General features: G+C 48.1%; 1 protein-coding gene across 1 annotated transcript in view; it reads left to right on the top strand.

The window, feature by feature from the left end:
• The window catches only part of RIMKLB (ribosomal modification protein rimK like family member B), a 78044-nt gene that overhangs the window by 44616 nt on the left and 13288 nt on the right, over positions 1-20140 (top strand). Inside the window, exon 4 of the mRNA XM_054163794.1 lies at positions 19452-19682. Within this exon, the coding sequence (XP_054019769.1) occupies positions 19452-19682 (231 nt within the window). The remainder of the gene's footprint in view (positions 1-19451; positions 19683-20140) is intronic.

Genomic DNA, 20140 nt, shown 5'->3' with positions numbered 1-20140 from the left:
CTGAAGGTGAGGCAGGATTCTGAAAGTGCATGCCCTTTGTGGATGCTTGGAGGTGAACAAAGTCTGGCTGCAGGTGAAAGGGCTGCTGCATATGTAAACTGCATGCCTTAATGCTTGCAACTGTTTGTCATGCTTGGAAAAGGCTGGCAGCTGGGCCTTTGGAGAAATTTGTCTGCAAATTTTTCATACCTGACAGAGAAGAAGCCACTGGGAAGTGTATCACCTGCATAGGACAGGAGAGAGAGAGCTGGAGACAGAGAAGTTAGTCTGATAGGCTTGCTTACACCGAGTTGGAAGCTGGGCTAGCACAGTGACCATGGAGTTGTAGATGCAGGAAGGAAAAAAGAATCTCAGTGTAGACAATTCATACCCTAAACAGGACTGCTTTGACAGTTTCAACTGTTCAGATCATTGCTGTTGTTGCTGTGTTCCAGCCTTCTCTTTTACAGTTGACACCTGCATTGATCATGTCCATGTCCAGTCTCCAGTCCATGTCCATGTCTCCAGTTCTGGAGCCCCTATTACAAGAGGGATCTGGAGGTGCTGGAAGGTGTCCAGAGAAGGGCCCCAAGGATGAGCAGAGGGCTGGAGCTCCTCTCCTGTGAGGACAGACTGAAGGAGTTGGGGCTGTTCAGTCTGGAGAAGAGAAGGCTCCCAGGTGACCTAATTGTGGCCTTCCAGTATCTGAAGGGGGCTCCAAGAAGGCTGGGGAGGGACTGCTCAGGATGTCAGGTAGTGATAGGACTAGGGGGAATGGAATGAAGCTGGAGGTGGGGAGATTCAGGCTGGAGGTGAGGAGGAAGTTCTTCCCCATGAGAGTGGTGAAGTTCTGGAATGGGTTGTCCAGGGGGATAGGTGGTTGAGGCCCTGTCCCTGGAGGTGTTTAAGGCCAGGCTGGCTGAGGCTCTGGCCAGGCTGATCTAGTGTGGGGTGTCCCCGCCCATGGCAGGGGGTTGGAACTAGATGATCCTTGTGGTCCCTTCCAACCCTGACTGATGCTATGATACTATGTCCTGCAGTGAGCTGGTTCAGCTTGTGATACCTACAGAAATCAAATTCAAAACCAGAAGAGAATGGTTGCCTGCTGGTGTAGGAAGCTTCCCTGCTCACCAGTGGAGCTGAGGAGCTTTAAAACAGAATAACAGAATGGTAGGGGTTGGAAGGGACCCCTGGAGATCATCTAGTCCAACCCACCTGCTAAAGCAAGTTTACCTAGAACAGGTTGCACAGGAACACATCCAGGCAGGTTGTGAAAGTCTCCAGAGAGGAGGACTGCATGACCTTTCTGGGCAGCCTCTTCAGTGTGTTACCCTCCTTAATTTCCTGGTTTTGTCCAAATCAGGGATTTCTGAAGAGGTCCTTACTTCTTCCCCTTTTGGCTTGGGCCTTCCAAGATGCATACCACACAGTTACACCTTTCCTCCAAGACTTTTTGATACTTTCAAATTGCTAGAGGCAGGGTCTAAGAGTGAATGTAAATTACAATCTGTTACAGACTGGTGTTTGGTAGTGGGGTTTGTATCAGTGTGGTGCTGAAAGCAGAACTTGAACAAAAAGGCAAATCATAGAATCAACAAGGCTGGAAGAGACCTCAAAGCTCATCAAGTCCAACCTGTCACCACAGACCTCATGACTAGACCATGGCACCAAGTGCCATGTCCAATCCTCTCTTGAACACCTCCAGGGATGGTGACTCCACCACCTCCCTGGGCAGCACATTCCAATGGTGAATGACTCTCTCAGTGAAGAACTTTTTCCTCACCTCCAGCCTGAATTTCCCCTGGCACAGCTTGAGACTGTGTCCCCTTGTTCTGGTGCTGCTTGCCTGGTAGAAGAGACCAACTCCCTCCTGGCTACAATCCCCCTTCAGGTAGTTGTAGAGAGCAATGAGGTCACCCCTGAGCCTCCTCTTCTCCAGGCTAAGCAACCCCAGCTCCCTCAGCCTCTCCTCACAGGGCTGTGCTCAAGGCCTCCCCCCAGCTTTGTTGCCCTTCTCTGGACACCTTCAAGTGTCTCAATGTCCTTCTTAAACTGAGGGGCCCAGAACTGGACACAGGACACAAGGTGTGGCCTAACCAATACAGAGTACAGGGCACAATGACCTCCCTGCTCCTGCTGGCCACACTATTCCTAATGCAGGCCAGGATGCTATTGGCCTTCTTGGCCACCTGGGCACACTGCAGGCTCATGTTTAGGCGGCTGTCAATCAGCACCCCCAGGTCCCTCTCTGTTTGGCAGCTCTCAGCCACTCTGACCCCAGCCTGTAGCTCTGCATGGGGTTGCTGTGGCCAAAGTGCAGCACCTGGCACTTGGACTTGTTGAATGCCATCCTGTTGGACTCTGCCCATCTGTCCAGCTGGTCAAGATCCTTCTTTTTAAAAATCTATAAAGGAGATTCTTAGAAGAATCTTTGGAGAAGTGAGATAAAGGATCTGGAGATTTGTGTCACACCTGACACTGGTGAAAAGAAAAAGCTTTTCTTTCCCACCTCTGCCATTGGTTGGTTTGTAATGAGATCAGGAGTCCCTCAGTGCTTTGAGTTTCTGTGTCAGTTGGGAAATGCTTGTTTCAGAGGAGAGAAGACATAAAGGCCTTTGCAGCCTGTGCAGAGGAAGTGCATATAAATGTATTTATCAGTTTGTTTGGGTTGGTAAATTGGGGACTCCATTTACAATCTAGGGAGCAGCAGTAGAACAGCTACTCTCTTCGAGGTGTTGCCCTCAAAGTTCAGAACAAGCTGGCAGTGGGGGCTCTTCCTCCTGCTTTCTTTGGTCTGCTGTCTGTGAGTACATTGCTAGCTCTGCATGAGGTTTTTCTTTGACTGCTCTGGTTGAAAGGTCTGTCTGCCTGTGTAATCCTGAGGGCCATTTTCTGTCCAGAAGACAGTTACAGATGTGGAGAGTGTCTAAAGTAGGGAAGATACTGAGCAAATATCTTGATTACTTAGCATTTTTTTTTGGCACTAGGTGCACTTCTGCATCCACAACAGGTGAGAAATAATACTGTGGTGTTCTGTTCCCCCACAGCAAACTCCTGGCCTGGACCTGGGGGTGCTGATTGACAGCCGCCTAAACAGCAGTGTGCCCAGGTGGCCAAGAAGGCCAGTGGCATCCTGGCCTGCATTAGGAATAGTGTGGCCAGCAGGAGCAGGGAGGTCATTGTGCCCTGTGCTCTGCACTGGTTAGGCCACACCTTGAGTCCTGCATCCAGTTCTGGGCCCCTCAGTTTAAGAAGGACATTGAGACACTTGAAGGTGTCCAGAGAAGGGCAACAAGGCTGGGGAGAGGCCTTGAGCACAGCCCTGTGAGGAGAGGCTGAGGGAGCTGGGGTTGTTTAGCCTGGAGAAGAAGAGGCTCAGGGGAGACCTTCTTGCTCTCTCCAACTCCCTGAAGGGAGGTTGTAGCCAGGAAGAGGTTGGTCTCTTCTCCCAGGCAACCAGCACCAGAACAAGAGGACACAGTCTCAAGCTGTGCCAGGGGAGGTTTAGGCTGGAGGTGAGGAGAAAGTTCTTCCCAGAGAGAGTTGTTAGCTGTTGGAATGTGCTGCCCAGGGAGGTGGTGGAGTCCCCATCCCTGGAAGTGTTCAAGAGGGGATTGGATGTGGCCCTTGGTGCCATGGTCTAGTCATGAGGTCTGTGGTGCCAGGTTGGACTCGATGATCTTGGAGGTCTCTTCCAACCTTAGTGATACTGTGAGACTGTGAAATTGGACATTTAAAACATGTCAGAGGCTGTGAGGAGTGGAGTGAGTTTGCAGAAAGGTTAATTTACTGTGTTCTCATTCTGTAATATTTAAGACATGCATGTTAGGATTGGATTGTTTGATGTTCATTATTATCTTGATTTTAAGATGGAGGGGTCCCAGAACTTGTTATTTCTAAGGCTCTCAGCATTGGTAGGCTCTGGCTAGATGATACAGAAGGACATGTATTTGCCTCAAGTGTATGTTCTGTCGGTTGAGAGTGCTTGAGACTCAAACCACTGAAAGCATGCTTATTTGACCCAGAAGAGGTCTCAGCTGCAGCCACACAGAAACTGAAATATCCTGTCTGGATTGTAAACAGCTGCCTGTTTGTGCTGTTGAAGTGTGCTCTCTGCTGAGCAGTGGGTTTAGGTAAAGGTATCAGCAGGAGGCCTTGCTAAACTTGAATCTCCTGGCTTCCAACATGGGGAGCCCTTGATGCCTTCTGTCACCCTTGTCTCCCACTTTTGCTGTCGTTTCTCCCTGGTGCAGGCACTTCTGCGTCAGATTTGTTGAGGTGGCCTGTGGTGCAGCCATGTGGGTTACAGAGATGGCTCTTAAGTGCAAACAACCTGGAGATGTGGATGGGAATATCTTTTAATGACAGAGTATGATTTTCCCTCCCCCCAGTTTCCTGTGTTTTCACTTTGGTGTTACCTCAGCTCTGGCAGCTGCTGAGTCACTGGGACTCATGGGTGTTTGGTTGGGTTAGGACCTTACTTCTTTCATCAGCTGAAGCATATCAGATAAGCAGGAGTGAGTAAAATGCAGGGGAGACAACAGTTTTTCTTTCAGATCCTAATGAACCCATCTCTGAGCTTCAGAGCCTCTTTGGTCTGCTACTTTGCTCTATTCCACTCACATGTCTGCTTTATAGAGGGATAATTTGCCATTTTTGTCCTTAATTTTTCTTCCACTTGGTTCTTGCTGTCTTTGATACATTAATATGACACTGACTTTTCAGTGGGGAATGCTAATCTGTGTTTTCACAGTGTTGCTGTATCATTAACACCTTGAGTGCCAAAGGTCATCACACTTCCTTACCATACACACTGACTTTGAAACAATACCAACTCTGGTGCTGACTGGAAATGGTGCAGTCTTCAGTGTGTGTTTAGGGGCTTTCAGCACTAGGTCATGACTAGTTCAGTACTAGTCATGGTTGGACTCCATGATCTTAAAGCTCTTTTCCAACCCAAAGGATGCTCTGACTCTGTGAGAGATACCAGGACGTGCTTGGTTCACAGAGTGTTCAGCTGTCAGCAAATTGGTTTAATTTGCCATCTGAGTATCTCTCTAAATTAATGGTTTTATCTAAAAATCACAATGTAAAAGGCAAAACAATCTAAAGGCATTAGTACAGACTCCTTTGAGATCATCCAGTCCAGCCTATCACCCAACCCCATCTGATCAACTAAACCATGGCACCAAGTGCCTCATCCAGGCTCTTCCGAAACAGCTCCAGGGATGGTGACTCCATCACCTCCCTGGGTAGCACATCCCAATGGGCAATCACTTTCTCTGTGTAGAACTTCTTCCTCACCTCCAGCCTAAACCTCCCTTGGCGCAGCCTGAGACTGTGTCCTCTTGTTCTGGTGCTGCTTGCCTGGGAGAAGAGACCAACCCCCACCTGGCTACAACCTCCCTTCAGGGAGTTGAAGACAGCAAGAAGGTCTCCCCTGAGCCTCCTCTTCTCCAGGCTAAGCAACCCCAGCTCCCTCAGCCTCTCCTCACAGGGCTGTGCTCCAGACCCCTCCCCAGCTTTGTTGCCCTTCTCTGGACACCTTCCAGCAACTCAACATCTTTCCTAAACTGAGGGGCCCAGAACTGGACACAGGACTCAAGGTGTGGCCTAACCAGTGCAGTGTATAGGGGCACAATGACCTCCCTGCTCCTGCTGGCCACACTGTTCCTGATGCAGGCCAGGATGCCATTGGCCTTGGCCACCTGGGCACACTGCTGGCTCATGTTCAGCTGCTGTCAACCAGTACCCCCAGGTCTCTTTCTGCTAGGCAATAGGATCCTTAATCACAGGGCTGTATTTCTGTCCCTTCTTACTGCTCTCTGTTACTGCTTCTGGCAAGTCTTGTTCACCATATCCTGCTTGACATGTTGTGTTTGTCTCAGGAGATATAGATGGATGCCTGCTCTGTTACCAAACTACTTCCACACTGGGCTGCAAAAAAATTTCCCCCCCTTTTTTCTGTTGGGTGTCTGTAACAATCCAAACTTAGAAATGGCTTTGGGGTACAAAAACCCCAAACTTAAAAACTGTTGCTGATTTGGTATTAATTGAGAGTACTTGCCTCATCTGATCACTCTGCAGCCCTGTGAATGTTGCTGCTAGCACAAAAGAAGCATCAGTGTGAGGAGATCCTCTTTAAACTCTTCATTGATGATCTGGATGAGGGGGTTGAGTCAGTCATCCGCAAATTTGCAGATGACACCAAGTTGGGAACAGATGTTGGTCAGTTAGAGGGTAGAAAGGCTCTGCAGAGGGACTTTGACTGACTGGACAGATGGGCAGAGTCCAACAGGTTGGCATTCAACAAGTCCAAGTGCCAGGTGCTGCACTTTGGCCACAGCAACCCCATGCAGAGCTACAGGCTGGGGTCAGAGTGGCTGAGAGCTGCCAAACAGAGAGGGACCTGGGGGTGCTGATTGACAGCTGCCTGAACATGAGCCAGCAGTGTGCCCAGGTGGCCAAGAAGGCCAATGGCATCCTGGCCTGCATCAGGAACAGTGTGGCCAGCAGGAGCAGGGAAGTCATTGTGCCCTGGACTCTGCATTGGTTAGGCCACACCTTGAGTCCTGTGTCCAGTTCTGGGCCCCTCAGTTTAAGAAGGACATTGAGACACTTGAAGGTGTCCAGAGAAGGGCAACAAGGTTGGGGAGAGGCCTTGAGCACAGCCCTGTGAGGAGAGGCTGAGGGAGCTGGGGTTGCTTAGCCTGGAGAAGAGGAGGCTCAGGGGAGACCTCATTGCTCTCTACAACTACCTGAAAGGTGGTTGTAGCCAGGTGGGGGTTGGTCTCTTCTCCCAGGCAAGCAGCACCAGAACAAGAGGACACAGTCTCAAGCTGTGCCAGGGGAGGTTTAGACTCGAGGTGAGGAGAAAGTTCTTCACCGAGCGAGTCGTTTGCCATTTGAATGTGCTGCCCAGGGAGGTGGTGGAGTCACCGTCCCTGGAGGTGTTCAAGGGGAGATTGGACGTGGCACTTGGTGCTATGATCTAGTTGTGAGGTCTGTAGTGACAGGTTGGACTTGATGATCCTCGAGGTCTCTTCCAACCTTGGTGATACTGCGATACTGTGAGTGCCAGGAGCAGAAGAGGACCACACTTCTTGGATACCACTGCAAACTTGAGTCTTGGAGCTTTGCAAGTGCAGTATTAACTGAAAAATGTGATGAAATGTTTCCTGACTGCAATGCAGAGCATTGCTGAGACTGTGCTGCTGGCCCCTCACCAATGAAGTGTTCCTGTTGCATCCATTCCATTCGAATGGTTTCCTGAGCTCTTGAGCTGAGTCAGCTGGTTACCAAATGCAAAAGCAATCACTGGTTCTTTGCCCCTCTTTTCTTTATTTTCTGTTTAAATTGATTTCCTCCCCTGTCAGAGCAGCAAGCTGATCTACTTCCTGTACAGTTGTATGATAACTAGCTCTGATGAAAGGTGAGAATGAGGAGTATGGGGGCACAGGAGATGAGATTACTTGGTTTTGCTGCAGCAGGCAGTTAAACCAGGTTAAATCATGGAATGGTTTCATTTAGAAGAGACATTTAAGAGGATTGAGTCCAACCAGTATCTAACTCTGCCAAATCTGGTGCTAAGCCATGTCCCTCAGCACCACATCTCCACATATTTTAAGTACCTGCAGAGAGGGGATTCAGTCACCCCCCTGGGCAGCCTGTTCCAATGTTTGGGACTGCTTTTGGTGAAGATGCTGCTTTTACTCTCACACAGAATCACAGAATCACCAAGGTTGGAAAAGACCTCAGAGATCATCAAGTCCAACCTATCACCTAGCACCTCATGACTAGTAAACCATGGCACCAGGTGCCACATCCAATCCCCTCTTGAACACCTCCAGGGATGGGGACTCCACCACCTCCCTGGGCAGCACAACTCTGGCTAACAACTCTCTCAGTGAAGAACTTTCTCCTTACCTTGAGCCTTAACTTCCCCTCCAACCTTAACCTACTTTGGTGCAACTTGAGGCCATTTTCTCTTATCTTATCACCATGTTTGGGGTTCTATGACTAGAAGTGTAGCTCAGAAACACAGATATAGCCATAATCAGTCTGCCTAGTGTTTATTTAGTGAGGTATGCCTACAAGCATCTGGCCTGTTTCCCCTTTGTGCCTGAAAAGAATCCTTCATCCATGGCCATCATTACTCTAAGCATTATTGTCCTCCCCAACTTTCCCCCCATTTTCAATAGCCTGTGCTTGGTTTTGTGTTCTTCCTTGGAAAAGGGAAGAGGTCCTCTGAGTCATGAAATAGAGATGAAGTAACTCAGGTACCTACTTGCTTTCTGTTTGGAGCTACAGCAGTAGCCTTTGGTGAAAGTTTTCACAGTATTTATGTTGAGATTTTATGACCTGAAGCTGCTTCTCCTCTTTTTATTTCTCTGTTTCAGAGCAGAATGGCATCATGCTGCTGTAGAGAGATGAGTTTAGACTGCTGAGTGAATTTCATTTGAACTGCTTAGCTGTGGAAGTGTTGGCAAGAGTGCCTTGCTAATTAAGTTTGTATGGAGAGAGAGGTTGAGGTCATATTAAACCCATAGGGTTAAAAGCCAGCACTTGTTCATGTGGTTTCAAAAGCTAGTAAGCAGGCTAGGAAGGGAGAGATGGTAAACTTAAACCACCCTGCCCAGCAATATTCTGGAAGTTTGTTTCTGTGTACAGTAGAGCAAGAAATAGCTTGGTAATGCCAGGGATCAGAGGCCTTTGCATGGCAGTGAAAGGCTGGACAGATGGGCAGAGTCCAACAGGATGGCATTCAACAAGTCCAAGTGCCAGGTGCTGCACTTTGGCCACAACAGCCCCAGGCAGAGCTACAGGCTGGGGTCAGAGTGGCTGAGAGCTGCCAAACAGAGAGGGACCTGGGGGTGCTGATTGACACCTGCCTAAACATGAGCCAGCAGTGTGCCCAGGTGGCCAAGAATAGTGTGGCCAGCAGGATCAGGGAAGTCATTGTGCCCTGGGCTCAGCACTGGTTAGGCCACACCTTGAGTCCCATGTCCAGTTCTGGGCTCCTCAGTTTAGGAAAGATGTTGAGATGCTGGAAGGTGTCCAGAGAAGGGTAACAAAGCTGGGGAGGGGACTGGAGCACAGCCCTGTGAGGAGAGGCTGAGGGAGCTGGGGTTGCTTAGCCTGGAGAAGAGGAGGCTCAGGGGAGACCTTCTTGCTGTCTACAACTCTCTGAAGGGAGGTTGTAGCCAGGTGGGGGTTGGTCTCTTCTTCCGGGCACCCAGCACCAGAAGAAGAGGACACAGTCTCAAGCTGTGCCAGGGGAGGTTTAGGCTGGAGGTGAGGAGAAAGTTCTTCCCAGAAGGAGAGATTGGCCACTGAAATGTGCTGCCCAGGGAGGTGGTGGAGTCCCCATCCCTGGAGGTGTTCAAGAGGGGATTGGATGTGGCACTTGGTGCCGTGGTCTAGTCATGAGGTCTGTGGTGACAGGTTGGACTTGATGATCTCTGAGGTCTTTTCCAACATTGTTGATTCTATGATTCTGTGAAAGTCTGGAGAAACTTCGACAACTGAGTGTTCAAACTAATAAACTGTTGTCAGGTGGGAAGTGATGCAGAGGAGAAAATGCCTGTGTGAAACTCAAGGGGGACGTTTAGTTGGTGTCAATAAGTTGATGAATCTCTAAAACCTCAACACTTAGCTGCTCTTCAAAGAATAAATTCTAATTCAAATCAAATTGGATTTAAGGTGCTGTACTTTACTGCATCTCACCCAGTTTGTGGGTATTCATGTTGCTTACACTGATTTTACAAGGCACATATCTAGAAACTTAAATCAATGTTTGTGCAGCAGGCTTTGGAGGTACATGATAGTGTTTTGTTAATGTTAATTCTGCTCTGTTAACTGTTGCTGAGTCCTGCCACTCTCTTGCTAGAATGTAGAATCATAGAATCAATAAGGTTGGAAGAGACCTCAGAGATCATCAAGTCCAACCTGTCACCCAACACCTCAGGACTAACTAAACCATGGCTCCAAGTGCCACATCCAGTCCCCTCTTGAACACCTCCAGGGATGGTGACTCCACCACCTCCCTGGGCAGCACATTCCAATGGCCAATCTCTCTTGCTGGGAAGAACTTTCTCCTCACCTCCAGCCTAAACCTCCCCTGGCACAGCTTGAGACTGTGTCCTCTTGCTCTGATGCTGCTTGCCTGGGAGAAGAGACCAACCCCTTCCTGGCTACAGCCTCTCTTCAGGGAGTTGTAGAGAGCAAGAAGGTCTCCCCTGAGCCTCCTCTTCTCCAGGCTAAGCAACCCCAGCTCCCTCAGCCTCTCCTCACAGGGCTGTGCTCCAAACCCCTCCCCAGCCTCATTGCCCTTCTCTGGACACGTTCTAAAGTCTCTATGTCCTTCTTAAACTGAGGGCCCCAGAACTGGACACAGGACTCAAGGTGTGGCCTAATGTATGTTGAAAGTATGCTGGGTTGGAAAAACTTTCAGAGATGTAGCTCTGGTTGTTGAATTTGATGAGGGAACACATCTTGGTAAGTGTCAGTAACCTGCTAGGAAGGTTTGGGGCATTCATCTTTGGAGTTTTATGGCTGATTTTTTTTTCCTATGGCAATTAGGATGAAACACTCTGAATTTCTGCAAGTAAACTGTAAGTAATTATTAAACACTTTAGAACTTTTAGCACCAATATTATGCAGTGTCTTGTGGCTGTCAGATAATGGGAGGATGAATGAACCAGAAATAGTCAAGCTCTATTTTGGGCACAGGAGTCAGGCTAGGTTTGGAGAGAAATTCAGTGATCTCTTTTTGTTACAACATCTGATTGATTGGGAAAAGCAGGTAGCAGAGTGCAGCATCCTCAGAACCAGGAGGAGAGGTTTGTGTGATGGCTTTCCTGGTGAAATGAAGTTGAATTCCAGGAGGCCTGCAGGCTGAGTGACTGCTCATTAGGGAAACGTTAGCAGCTCCGTGGGTGGATGGGTGATTAAATTGGTGTAAGGAAGTTGAGAGAGCTGGAGGTTTTAAGGACACATCTCTGAGGAAAAAGACAGGTGTAGAATGTTTGGAAGTTTTCAGTCCCTGTTTCTTCCTGTTGGGCAGTGTGGTGGGAGCTGGTGTGTGTTTTGAAAGCTTGATTAAGATTTTGGTTTGGGGAATGCTGTGTGTGCAATGACCATGCATTATTCCACTTGTGTGCTGTGCCTGTTAGAAATGTGTTCCACATCTTGTGTCTGGATCTCTCTGAACACTGAAGCACTTTTCTCCAGCTTTGTTTTGCTTATGTATTTCAGAGCATTTGGCATTTATTAGGGATTTTGCCCAAGACAGAAACAGTCACTGAAGTTAAATTCCTCTTCTGAGCAGTGGCAGCTGTGGCCACAGAGGGGAGGGTTTCTTTTGTAGCTATCCATGCTCTACAAAGAATCACAGAATCACCAGGGCTGGAAGAGACCTCAAAGATCATCAAGTCCAACCTGTCACCACAGACCCCATGACTAAACCATGGCACCAAGTGCCATGTCCAGTCCCCTCTTGAACACCTCCAGGGATGGTGACTCCACCACCTCCCTGGGCAGCACATCCCAATGGCTATCAATTCTCTCTGGGAAGAACTTTCTCCTCACCTCCAGCCTAAACTTCCCTTGGTGCAGCTTGAGACTGTGTCCTCTTGTTCTGGTGCTGGTTGCTAGAGAGAAGAGACCAACCCTCTCCTGGCTACAACCTCCCTTCAGGTAGTTGTAGAGAGCAATGAGGTCTCCCCTGAGCCTTCTCTTCTCCAGGCTAAGCAACCCCAGCTCCCTCAGCCTCTCCTCGTAAGAATCGAGGTTTGTTGTCACTCTTGGGTGCTTCTCATAACCACAAAGTTGTCAGAAAAATTCTGCAGAGATGAGTTTGCAAGGCTAGAATGTCTCTGGGTTTCTGGCAGCACTGAATAGGGAACTTCTGTAAAGCTCTCTCTTCCTGCTCTTGTGATGCATTTGGTTAGAAACATGGTAGGTCATGAACTGCCATTGGTGGCAAGGGAGACAGCAGTTACCCTCACACACAGATTGAGCAGCTTGGTGTTCTTCATGGAACTAATTCAGGTTTTTCTAAGGCACATCTAGGAGGAAAAGTAAATGTAATGTTTAAGAGTTTAATCTTCACTCCTGTTATGTCAGTGTCCCTTGGGTTTCTTCCTTACACCATAGCTTCTGACATTTCCAGCTACTTAAGCTTTTCCCATTTATCATAGTCTATCAATTAAGAGTGATGGTTGACATGACATAAAAATAGAAGCTGGCTGTCAGTCATTTGATTTGAATGTAAACCTATCCGGGTATCTTTCAGCTTGTGTCTTAAATCCTTAAAGTATTTGGCTACCTCTTACCCCATTTTACTGGAGAAGCTGGCTGGGGTTTTTTTGGTCACATGGAATAGTTCAAGACCTGAATTTGACTCCTCAGTACTTTGTGGCCTTGGTGACTCAGTTTCTTTCGTTGGCTAGTCTGAAAAACTATATTTTGGAATGAAAACAATGTTATCAATTTGTTTGATATCACAGAGAGATATTTTTTGTTAAAAGTGCCTAATGTTTGCCATCATGAGAGCTATAATTCATTGTCTTCAATATCTGTATCAGTGATATGGATGAGGGGATTGAGGGCACCCCACCTGAGTTGGTAGATGACACTAAGCTGGGAGGGACTGTTGATCTGCTTGAGGGTAGGAAGGCTCTACAGAAGGACCAGCAAATTTGCAGATGACACCAAGTTGGGAGCAGATGTTGATCAGTTAGAAGGCAGAAGGGCTCTGCAGAGGGACCTCAACTGACTGGACAGATGGGCAGAGTCCAACAGGATGGCATTTAACAAATCCAAGTGCCAGGTGCTGCACTTTGGCCACAGCAACCCCATGCAGAGCTACAGGTTGGGGTCAGAGTGGCTGAGAGCTGCCAAACAGAGAGGGACCTGGGGGTGCTGATTGACAGCTGCCTAAACATGAGCCAGCAGTGTGCCCAGGTGGCCAAGAAGGCCAATGGCATCCTGGCCTGCATCAGGAACAGTGTGGCCAGCAGGAGCAGGGAAGTCATTGTGCCCCTGGACTCTGCATTGGTTAGGCCACACCTTGAGTCCTGTGTCCAGTTCTGGGCCCCTCAGTTTAAGAAGGACATTGAGACACTTGAAGGTGTCCAGAGAAGGGCAACAAGGCTGGGGAGAAGCCTTGAGCACAGCCCTATGAGGAGAGGCTGAGGGAGCTGGGGTTGCTTAGCCTGGAGAAGAGGAGGCTCAGGGAAGACCCTGAGACCCTTGCTGTCTACAACTACCTGAAAGGTGGTTGTAGCCAGAAAGGGGTTGGTCGTTGGTCTCTTCTGCCAGGCAAGCAGCACCAGAACAATAGGACACAGTCTCAAGCTGTGCCAGGGAAGGTTTAGGCTGGAGGTGAGGAGAAAGTTCTTCCCAGAAAGAGAGATTGGCCATGGGAATGTGCTGCCCAGGGAGGTGGTGGAGTCACCATCCCTGGAGGTGTTCAAGAGGGGACTGGATGTGGCACTTGGTGCCATGGTTTAGTCACGAGGTCTGTGGTGACAGGTTGGACTTGATGATCTTTGAGGTCTCTTCCAACCTTAGTGATACTGTGGTACTGGGCAGGCCTGATCAATAGACTGAGACTATAAGATTAAGATACAAGATTAAACAAGGCCAGATGCTGGGTTCAGCACTTGGATCATGGCTCCATGCCACACTCCAGGCTTTGGGAAGAGTGGCTGGAAAGTAGCCCAACAGAGAAGGTCCTGGGTGTATTGATTTATAGGTGGCTGAAGATGACCCAGTGTGTGCCCAGGTGGCCAAGAAGACCAACAGCATCCTGGCCTGCATCAGGAACAGTGTGACCAGCAGGAGCGGAGTATTCGTACTGCCCCTGTGCTCAGCACTGGTTAGGCCACACCTTGAGTACTGAGCCCAGTTAGATGTTGCTGTCTTACCCTTCTTAGGGTATGGATGCATGTCTTCTGATTTCACTGCTAGCAATAGAGGTGTCTGTGTGTGTTTTCTGTGGATTTCACATGTTCATGTGATAGCTTTTCTTCTGTTTGGATTTAAGTAAGGCTTTCTAGCTTTGCACTTTAAGCTCAACCTGCTGTGCTTCGGGAATGAGAAACAGCAGACCAGTTTGGCAAACTCATAAAGAATCATGCATATGCCCAAGCAGTTCTGTCATGTGCTGCTTTGAGCTGGCCTTGAGAGAGACTTGCAGCTTTTTGGCTTGGAGGGATGTGGTGTAATTGCTGAGGTTTATTCCCATGTTTGCATTGCAGAAATTCCTTTCTCGCTGTCAGCTGGACACCCTGCTGTTTGGTGTGTGAGATAAAGGTCTACTGTATGCCATTTTAGAGAGTTTCCTCTTGCAGAGGAAGAACAAAGAAAGCTGATACTATTGGCTGAAAGAACAGGTCTTGTTCAAGTGCAGAAGTTGTGTGTGGTTTTATAGTTTGATAATCCAGCTTAGGGGATTTTATCTCATAGGGCAGATGAATACCTAAATGTTTGATGTTAATGTGAGAACTTGTTCTCCAGACACTGGGAAAATGGTTGCTTTATGTTGGTAAGGTTCATAGTAGTAGGTAAATGTGAAGTGTCCTTTTCATTGAATCATAGCGTTGCTTTGTGTGGAAGAGATGAAGCCCAAACATTACCTAAGTCTACCAAGTCTGGTGCTAAACCACATCCCTGTACCACATCTCTGCATCTGTTTAAGACCTCCAATGCTGGGGATTCAGCAACCTCCCTGGGCAGACCATTCCTGTGTTTGGGAACCCTTTCAGCGAAAAAAGTTATTCTAATATCCAACCTAAACCTCTCCTGGAGCAACTTGAGGCCATTTCCTCTTGTTCTATCACTTGTTGCTAGGGACAAGAGACCAACACTCGCCTCATTGCATCCTCCTTTCAGAGGATTGTAGAGACCCAGGAGGACTCCCTTCAGCCTCCTTTTCTCCAGACTAAACAATGCCAGTTCCCTCTGTCACTCCTCACAGGACCTGTTCTCCAGACCCTTCACCAGCATTGTCCTCCTCTGGACCCTCTCCAGTACCTCAATGTCATTCTCATAGTGAATGCCCCAAAACTGGACTCAGTACTCAAGGTGTGGCCTGACCAGTGCTGTGTGCAGTGGGACAATCACCTCCCTGCTCCTGCTGATCACGCTATTCCTGATACAGGCCAGGATGCTGTTGGCCTTCTTGGCCACCTGGGCACACACTGGGTCACCTTCAGCCATCTATCAATCAATAGACCCAGGTCTTCTGCTGGGCAGCTTTCCAGCCACTCTTCCCCTAGCCTGGAACATTCAGGAGGTTGCTGCAATCCAAGTGCAGGACCTGGCACCTGGCCTTACTGAATTTCATACAATTGGCTTTGGCCCAGCAAGTCAGCCTGCTCAGGCTCTGTTGAGCCTTCCTATCCTCAAGCAGATCAGCACTGCTTCCCAGATTAGTGTCCTCTGCAAACTTACTGAGGGTGCCTGACTCCCTTGATAAAGATATGAAAGAGAACTGGCCGTAGTACAGAGCCGTGAGGAACGCACCCTGGGACTGGCCACCAACTGGATTTAACTCTATCCCCTCTGCAAGTAACCTCTTGATTCTTTATCTCTCAAATGGTTAAGATTACCTCTTAAAGTAACATCTTAGGCTAGATGTTAGGAAGAAATTCTTCCCAGAAAGAGAGATTAGCCATTGGAATGTGCTGCCCAGGGAGGTGGTGGAGTCACCATCCCTGGAGGTGTTTAGGAAGAGCCTGGATGAGGCACTTGGTGCCGTGGTTTAGTTGATCAGATGGTGTTGGGGGAGAGGTTGGACTTGATGATCTCAAAGGTCTTTTCCAACCTGGTTAATTCTATTCTATTCTATTCTATTCTATTCTATTCTATTCTATTCTATTCTATTCTATTCTATTCTATTCTATTCTATTCTATTCTATTCTGTCTGATTCGATTCGATCCTATCCCATCCTATCCCATCCTATCCCATCCTATCCCATCCTATCCTATCCCATCCTATCCCATCCTATCCCATCCTATCCCATCCTATCCTATCCTATCCTAAAACCCCAGAGAAGTTGATGAAGGAGAAGGTTTCACAAACATTCATTTTGCCCTGAAAGCCTCTCTCTGTAACATATCATTTTTTCCCCCTTTCTCTGTCTTTGCATTCAGGAGTTGCTTCTGTGGAAAAGCAGTTAATTGTATCCATGAGTATCTGCTGTGCTACTGCTCTTAGCACACAATAGTGGGTGAATATGATTAGCCTACTTGGCAGTAGTGACCAGTAAGTTGACTGTTAGCTGGTGGCTCCTAGGTGGATAGCAGCTTGTTCCAAAATGGCAGAGTCTGGCTCTCCTTTTTCCTGGGATGAAGTTGCTCGTGTTTGCAGTGCTGTGTTGCCGGGAGACTGCAGCTAATTTTCATGGCGCATGTCAGTAGCTGTGATTCAAATTGCACATTTCGTTGAGGAGCTCTTCTCTTTGTTTTATAAACTGTCTTCTGTCAGGGGAGAGAATTTGTGCTTTTGTTTTGGTTTTATGTTCTGGGGAGAACGGTATCCACCGCAGGAAAAGTGACTGAATCTGGAACAAAAGCTCAGGCTGCTCTGTTGATAACTTCATTGTACTTCCTAAGGCACTTTTGGCAGGGAGGTGGATGGTGGTCTGGCAGAATTGGTACCAGGCTGATACAGCAGATACAGCTCCTCAAACTGCTGGTTTGCTTTTTCAGACTCCATGCTGTACAGCCTTGGAAGGCAAACCAACCAAATAGATGGAGACATGATGTATTAGAAACCTGTAGTTTTGGTTCCCAGCAAAGAAGCAGCAGTATTCTGGGGGCTGTGTAGGAATATAGTCTGTTTTTAAATGGTTGTTAGCACGCACATGGAACGGGACAGGCATTCTACTCCAAGTGGCAAAAGTGGGAGAGGCTGGGCAAGCACCTGAATGAGAACATTCATGTGTAGGGTGTAACCCAGCAGATAGGGTGAAAATACTTCCTCTGCTGAATCTCTGCTCCTTTTCTGGCTGAAGGAGATTTGTGATGTGCACATTCTGCTTAAGTTTTTACCAGTGCTGTGTTTTCAGTCCTGCTTGAGATGCCTCTGTGAAATGGGGGGGGGGGGGGGGTGTGTGTGTGTCTGAAGGCTGCTTGCTTAAACACGCAAGTCATGTCAGCTGCAATGCGGCAGTGCCTGGTGCTAATGAGGTGAGCAGCCAGAGCACCCGTCTGCTGATGCTTCCTCATCGCTCTGCGATTGTGGCAGTGGGGATTGGAGAAAGGGATTCATCTTGGATATGGCTGTGTTCTGGCCTTTTCTGGAGTCTGGCTCTGTGTCCTCCTGAGGGACTGGATAGCATAGTTCTGCTTCCTTCTGGGGGTCTAGGTGGTTGCGTCGTTAAATTTCAGACGAGCTCTAAAACAGATCCTAGGCTTGGGAGAAGAAAAGGAAAAGAGAAGTACAGAAAGGGGGATGCTCTCCCTTCTTTATCCCACCTACATTCCCCAATTCAAATGGCCCTTGAAATGAAATCTGTTGCCTGGCAATATGTTTCAGGTTGAGTAGATGGAAGTTGGTATTTGAAAAGCCACATCTTTGGTGTAAAGCTGATTGGTAATTCATTTGGACTCGATCTGAACAGCTACAGCTGGCCTTCCGTAGGCACACAAATGCATGGGGATTTCTCAGCTCAACTTCTTTGGGTTTTTTTAACCCTTAAGTTGCCAGAGGCAGAATGAGCTGTGTTGTTTATGCTGAAATCAGAAAGTTTTACTTTGAAGGTGATGCAGACACAATGAATATGAAGTTCTCGTTGCCTTTCCCCATTCTCAGATGCTGGACTGTCTCCTTTGAGCCTGATGCCTTCCTGTGCAGTCCTATTGCATTCCTGTTCCTGCAGCCTGTCTTTCAGTATTTGTTTTTCAGAGACATATTCTGTAAAACAATAGATCATGATTAAGTGATACATTAGTCATGATGGTAAAGCTGGCTCTCACAGAATGGCAGGGGTTGGAAGGGACCTCTGAAGATCAACTAGTCAAACCCCTTCCTAGAGCAGGATCACCTGAAGCAAATCATCTGGGAACACATCCATGTGGGTTTGGAATCTCTACATAAAAGGAGATTCCACAACCTCTTTGGGCAGCCTGTTCCAACGCTCTGCCATCCACCAAGCTTTTGTTGATGTTTAAGAGAAACTTTCTGTGTTCCAGTTTGTGTCCACTGCCCCTTGTCCTATCACTGGATACCACTGAGAAGAGTCTGGCTACATCCTCCTTATATCCACACTTTAGATATCTATAAGTATTGCCTTAATGTCACAGGGTGATGCCCTGTTAGCTGATAAAATTATTTCTGAGTAACTTACTTAGTGTAAATCAGGTTGTTGACATGATCTGTGTTTAAAAATACTGCTTTTTATTGAGGGTCATCTATAATTTCTGTTACTTTGGCAATACGTTGTGTGATGTGATAACACAGAGGGATCAATAGACCTGGGACTGGGAAAGGTATGAACTGATCACAGTATCACAGTATCATCAAGGGTGGAAGAGACCTCAAAGATCATCGAGTCCAACCTGTCACCACAGACCTCGTGACTAGACCATGGCACCAAGTGCCACATCCAATCCCCTCTTGAACACCTCCAGGGATGGGGACTCCACCACCTCCCTGGGCAGCACATTCCAATGATGAATGACTCTCTCAGTGAAGAACTTTCTCCTCACCTCCAGCCTAAACCTCCCCTGGCACAGCTTGAGACTGTGTCCTCTTGTTCTGGTGCTGGTTGCTAGAGAGAAGAGACCAACCCCCACCTGGCTACAACCACCTTTCAGGTAGTTGTAGACAACAATAAGATCTCCCCTGAGCCTCCTCTTCTCCAGGCTAAACAACCCCAGCTCCCTCAGCCTTTCCTCACAGGGCTGTGCTCAAGGCCTCTCCCCAGCCTTGTTGTCCTTCTCTGGACACCTTCAAGTGTCTCAATGTCCTTCCTAAACTGAGGGGCCCAGAACTGGACACAGGACTCAAGGTGTGGCCTAACCAGAGCAGTGTACAGGGGCACAATGACTTCCCTGCTCCTGCTGGCCACACTATTCCTGATGCAGGCCAGGATGCCATTGGCCTTCTTGGCCATCATGCAGGCAAGAACCAGTGGTGGAAGGCAGAACCCTCCTGAGCTATTGGTGTTGCTGCTGTGAATGCACTGTGCAGCTAACAGAAGGAAAGGATCGTGTGTCAGTCCTTCACCCTGGGAAGGAGCCCCGGCTGGTGTGCCCTAGTACAGCCTGCTGTCTGTGGCTCACGAGTGACATGTGTGAAACAATGCAGTTAACAACGAGCATTTTAGGAGAACTGTGCTGCTTTAATGTTCACTGTGGAAGTCTGGTACCCCTGTTGGGATCACATACAGTGCAGTATTTCTTTGCCTGTTCACCTTCTGAAGACTTTGTAATTGAATGTTGTTGTCTTCCTCCTTCAGGTCTCCGAGTGAACGGGGAGCTCATCACCGCGTACCCACAGGTGGTGGTGGTGCGGGTACCGACCCCCTGGGTCCAGAGCGACAGCGACATCACCGTCCTCCGGCACCTCGAGAAGATGGGCTGTCGGCTGATGAATCGTCCCCAGGCCATCCTCAACTGTGTCAACAAGTTCTGGACATTCCAAGAGCTTGCTGGTCATGGTGTGCCTCTTCCAGACACTTTTTCCTATGGTAAGGTTTTTGGATCAAAAGGATGGCAGAGTTGCTCTGCCATGGCTTATACTTTTGTAGTGTAAAAGATGAGACAGTTTTGGAAAGCCATAGAATTAAGTAGCGTGAGGCTGGTGCCACAGAGCAGTATTCTGTGACCAGAAAGGCAAATTGAAATAACAACACTCAGGTTCTGCTTTTGGCTTTGTGGATTAGCTGTGATGCTTGGGGAAGAGTGCTTTAGCTGGACATCAACCTCCCAAGCAACTGTCTTCAGCTGTTACTGCTAAACTACTTTAAACTCTTTACCAATTGTCCAAAACAATAGGCAAAAACTGGGGGAACTAAATGTCATAGGAGACTCTAAAGATCTAGACTTTGGTAAAACCTGGAAGCAGATGAAACTTATGTAGGAATTAAAAAGTAATCTGCAAACACATTGGTTATTGTGAACAGACAAGAAGAGTACAGGCCCCTGT

The sequence above is a fragment of the Dryobates pubescens genome, chromosome 8 (genome assembly GCF_014839835.1).
Source record: "Dryobates pubescens isolate bDryPub1 chromosome 8, bDryPub1.pri, whole genome shotgun sequence".
NCBI classification, from domain to species: Eukaryota; Metazoa; Chordata; class Aves; order Piciformes; family Picidae; genus Dryobates; species Dryobates pubescens.
Note: the sequence above shows the minus strand (reverse complement) of the source record. Positions and strands in the feature narration are given on the sequence as shown.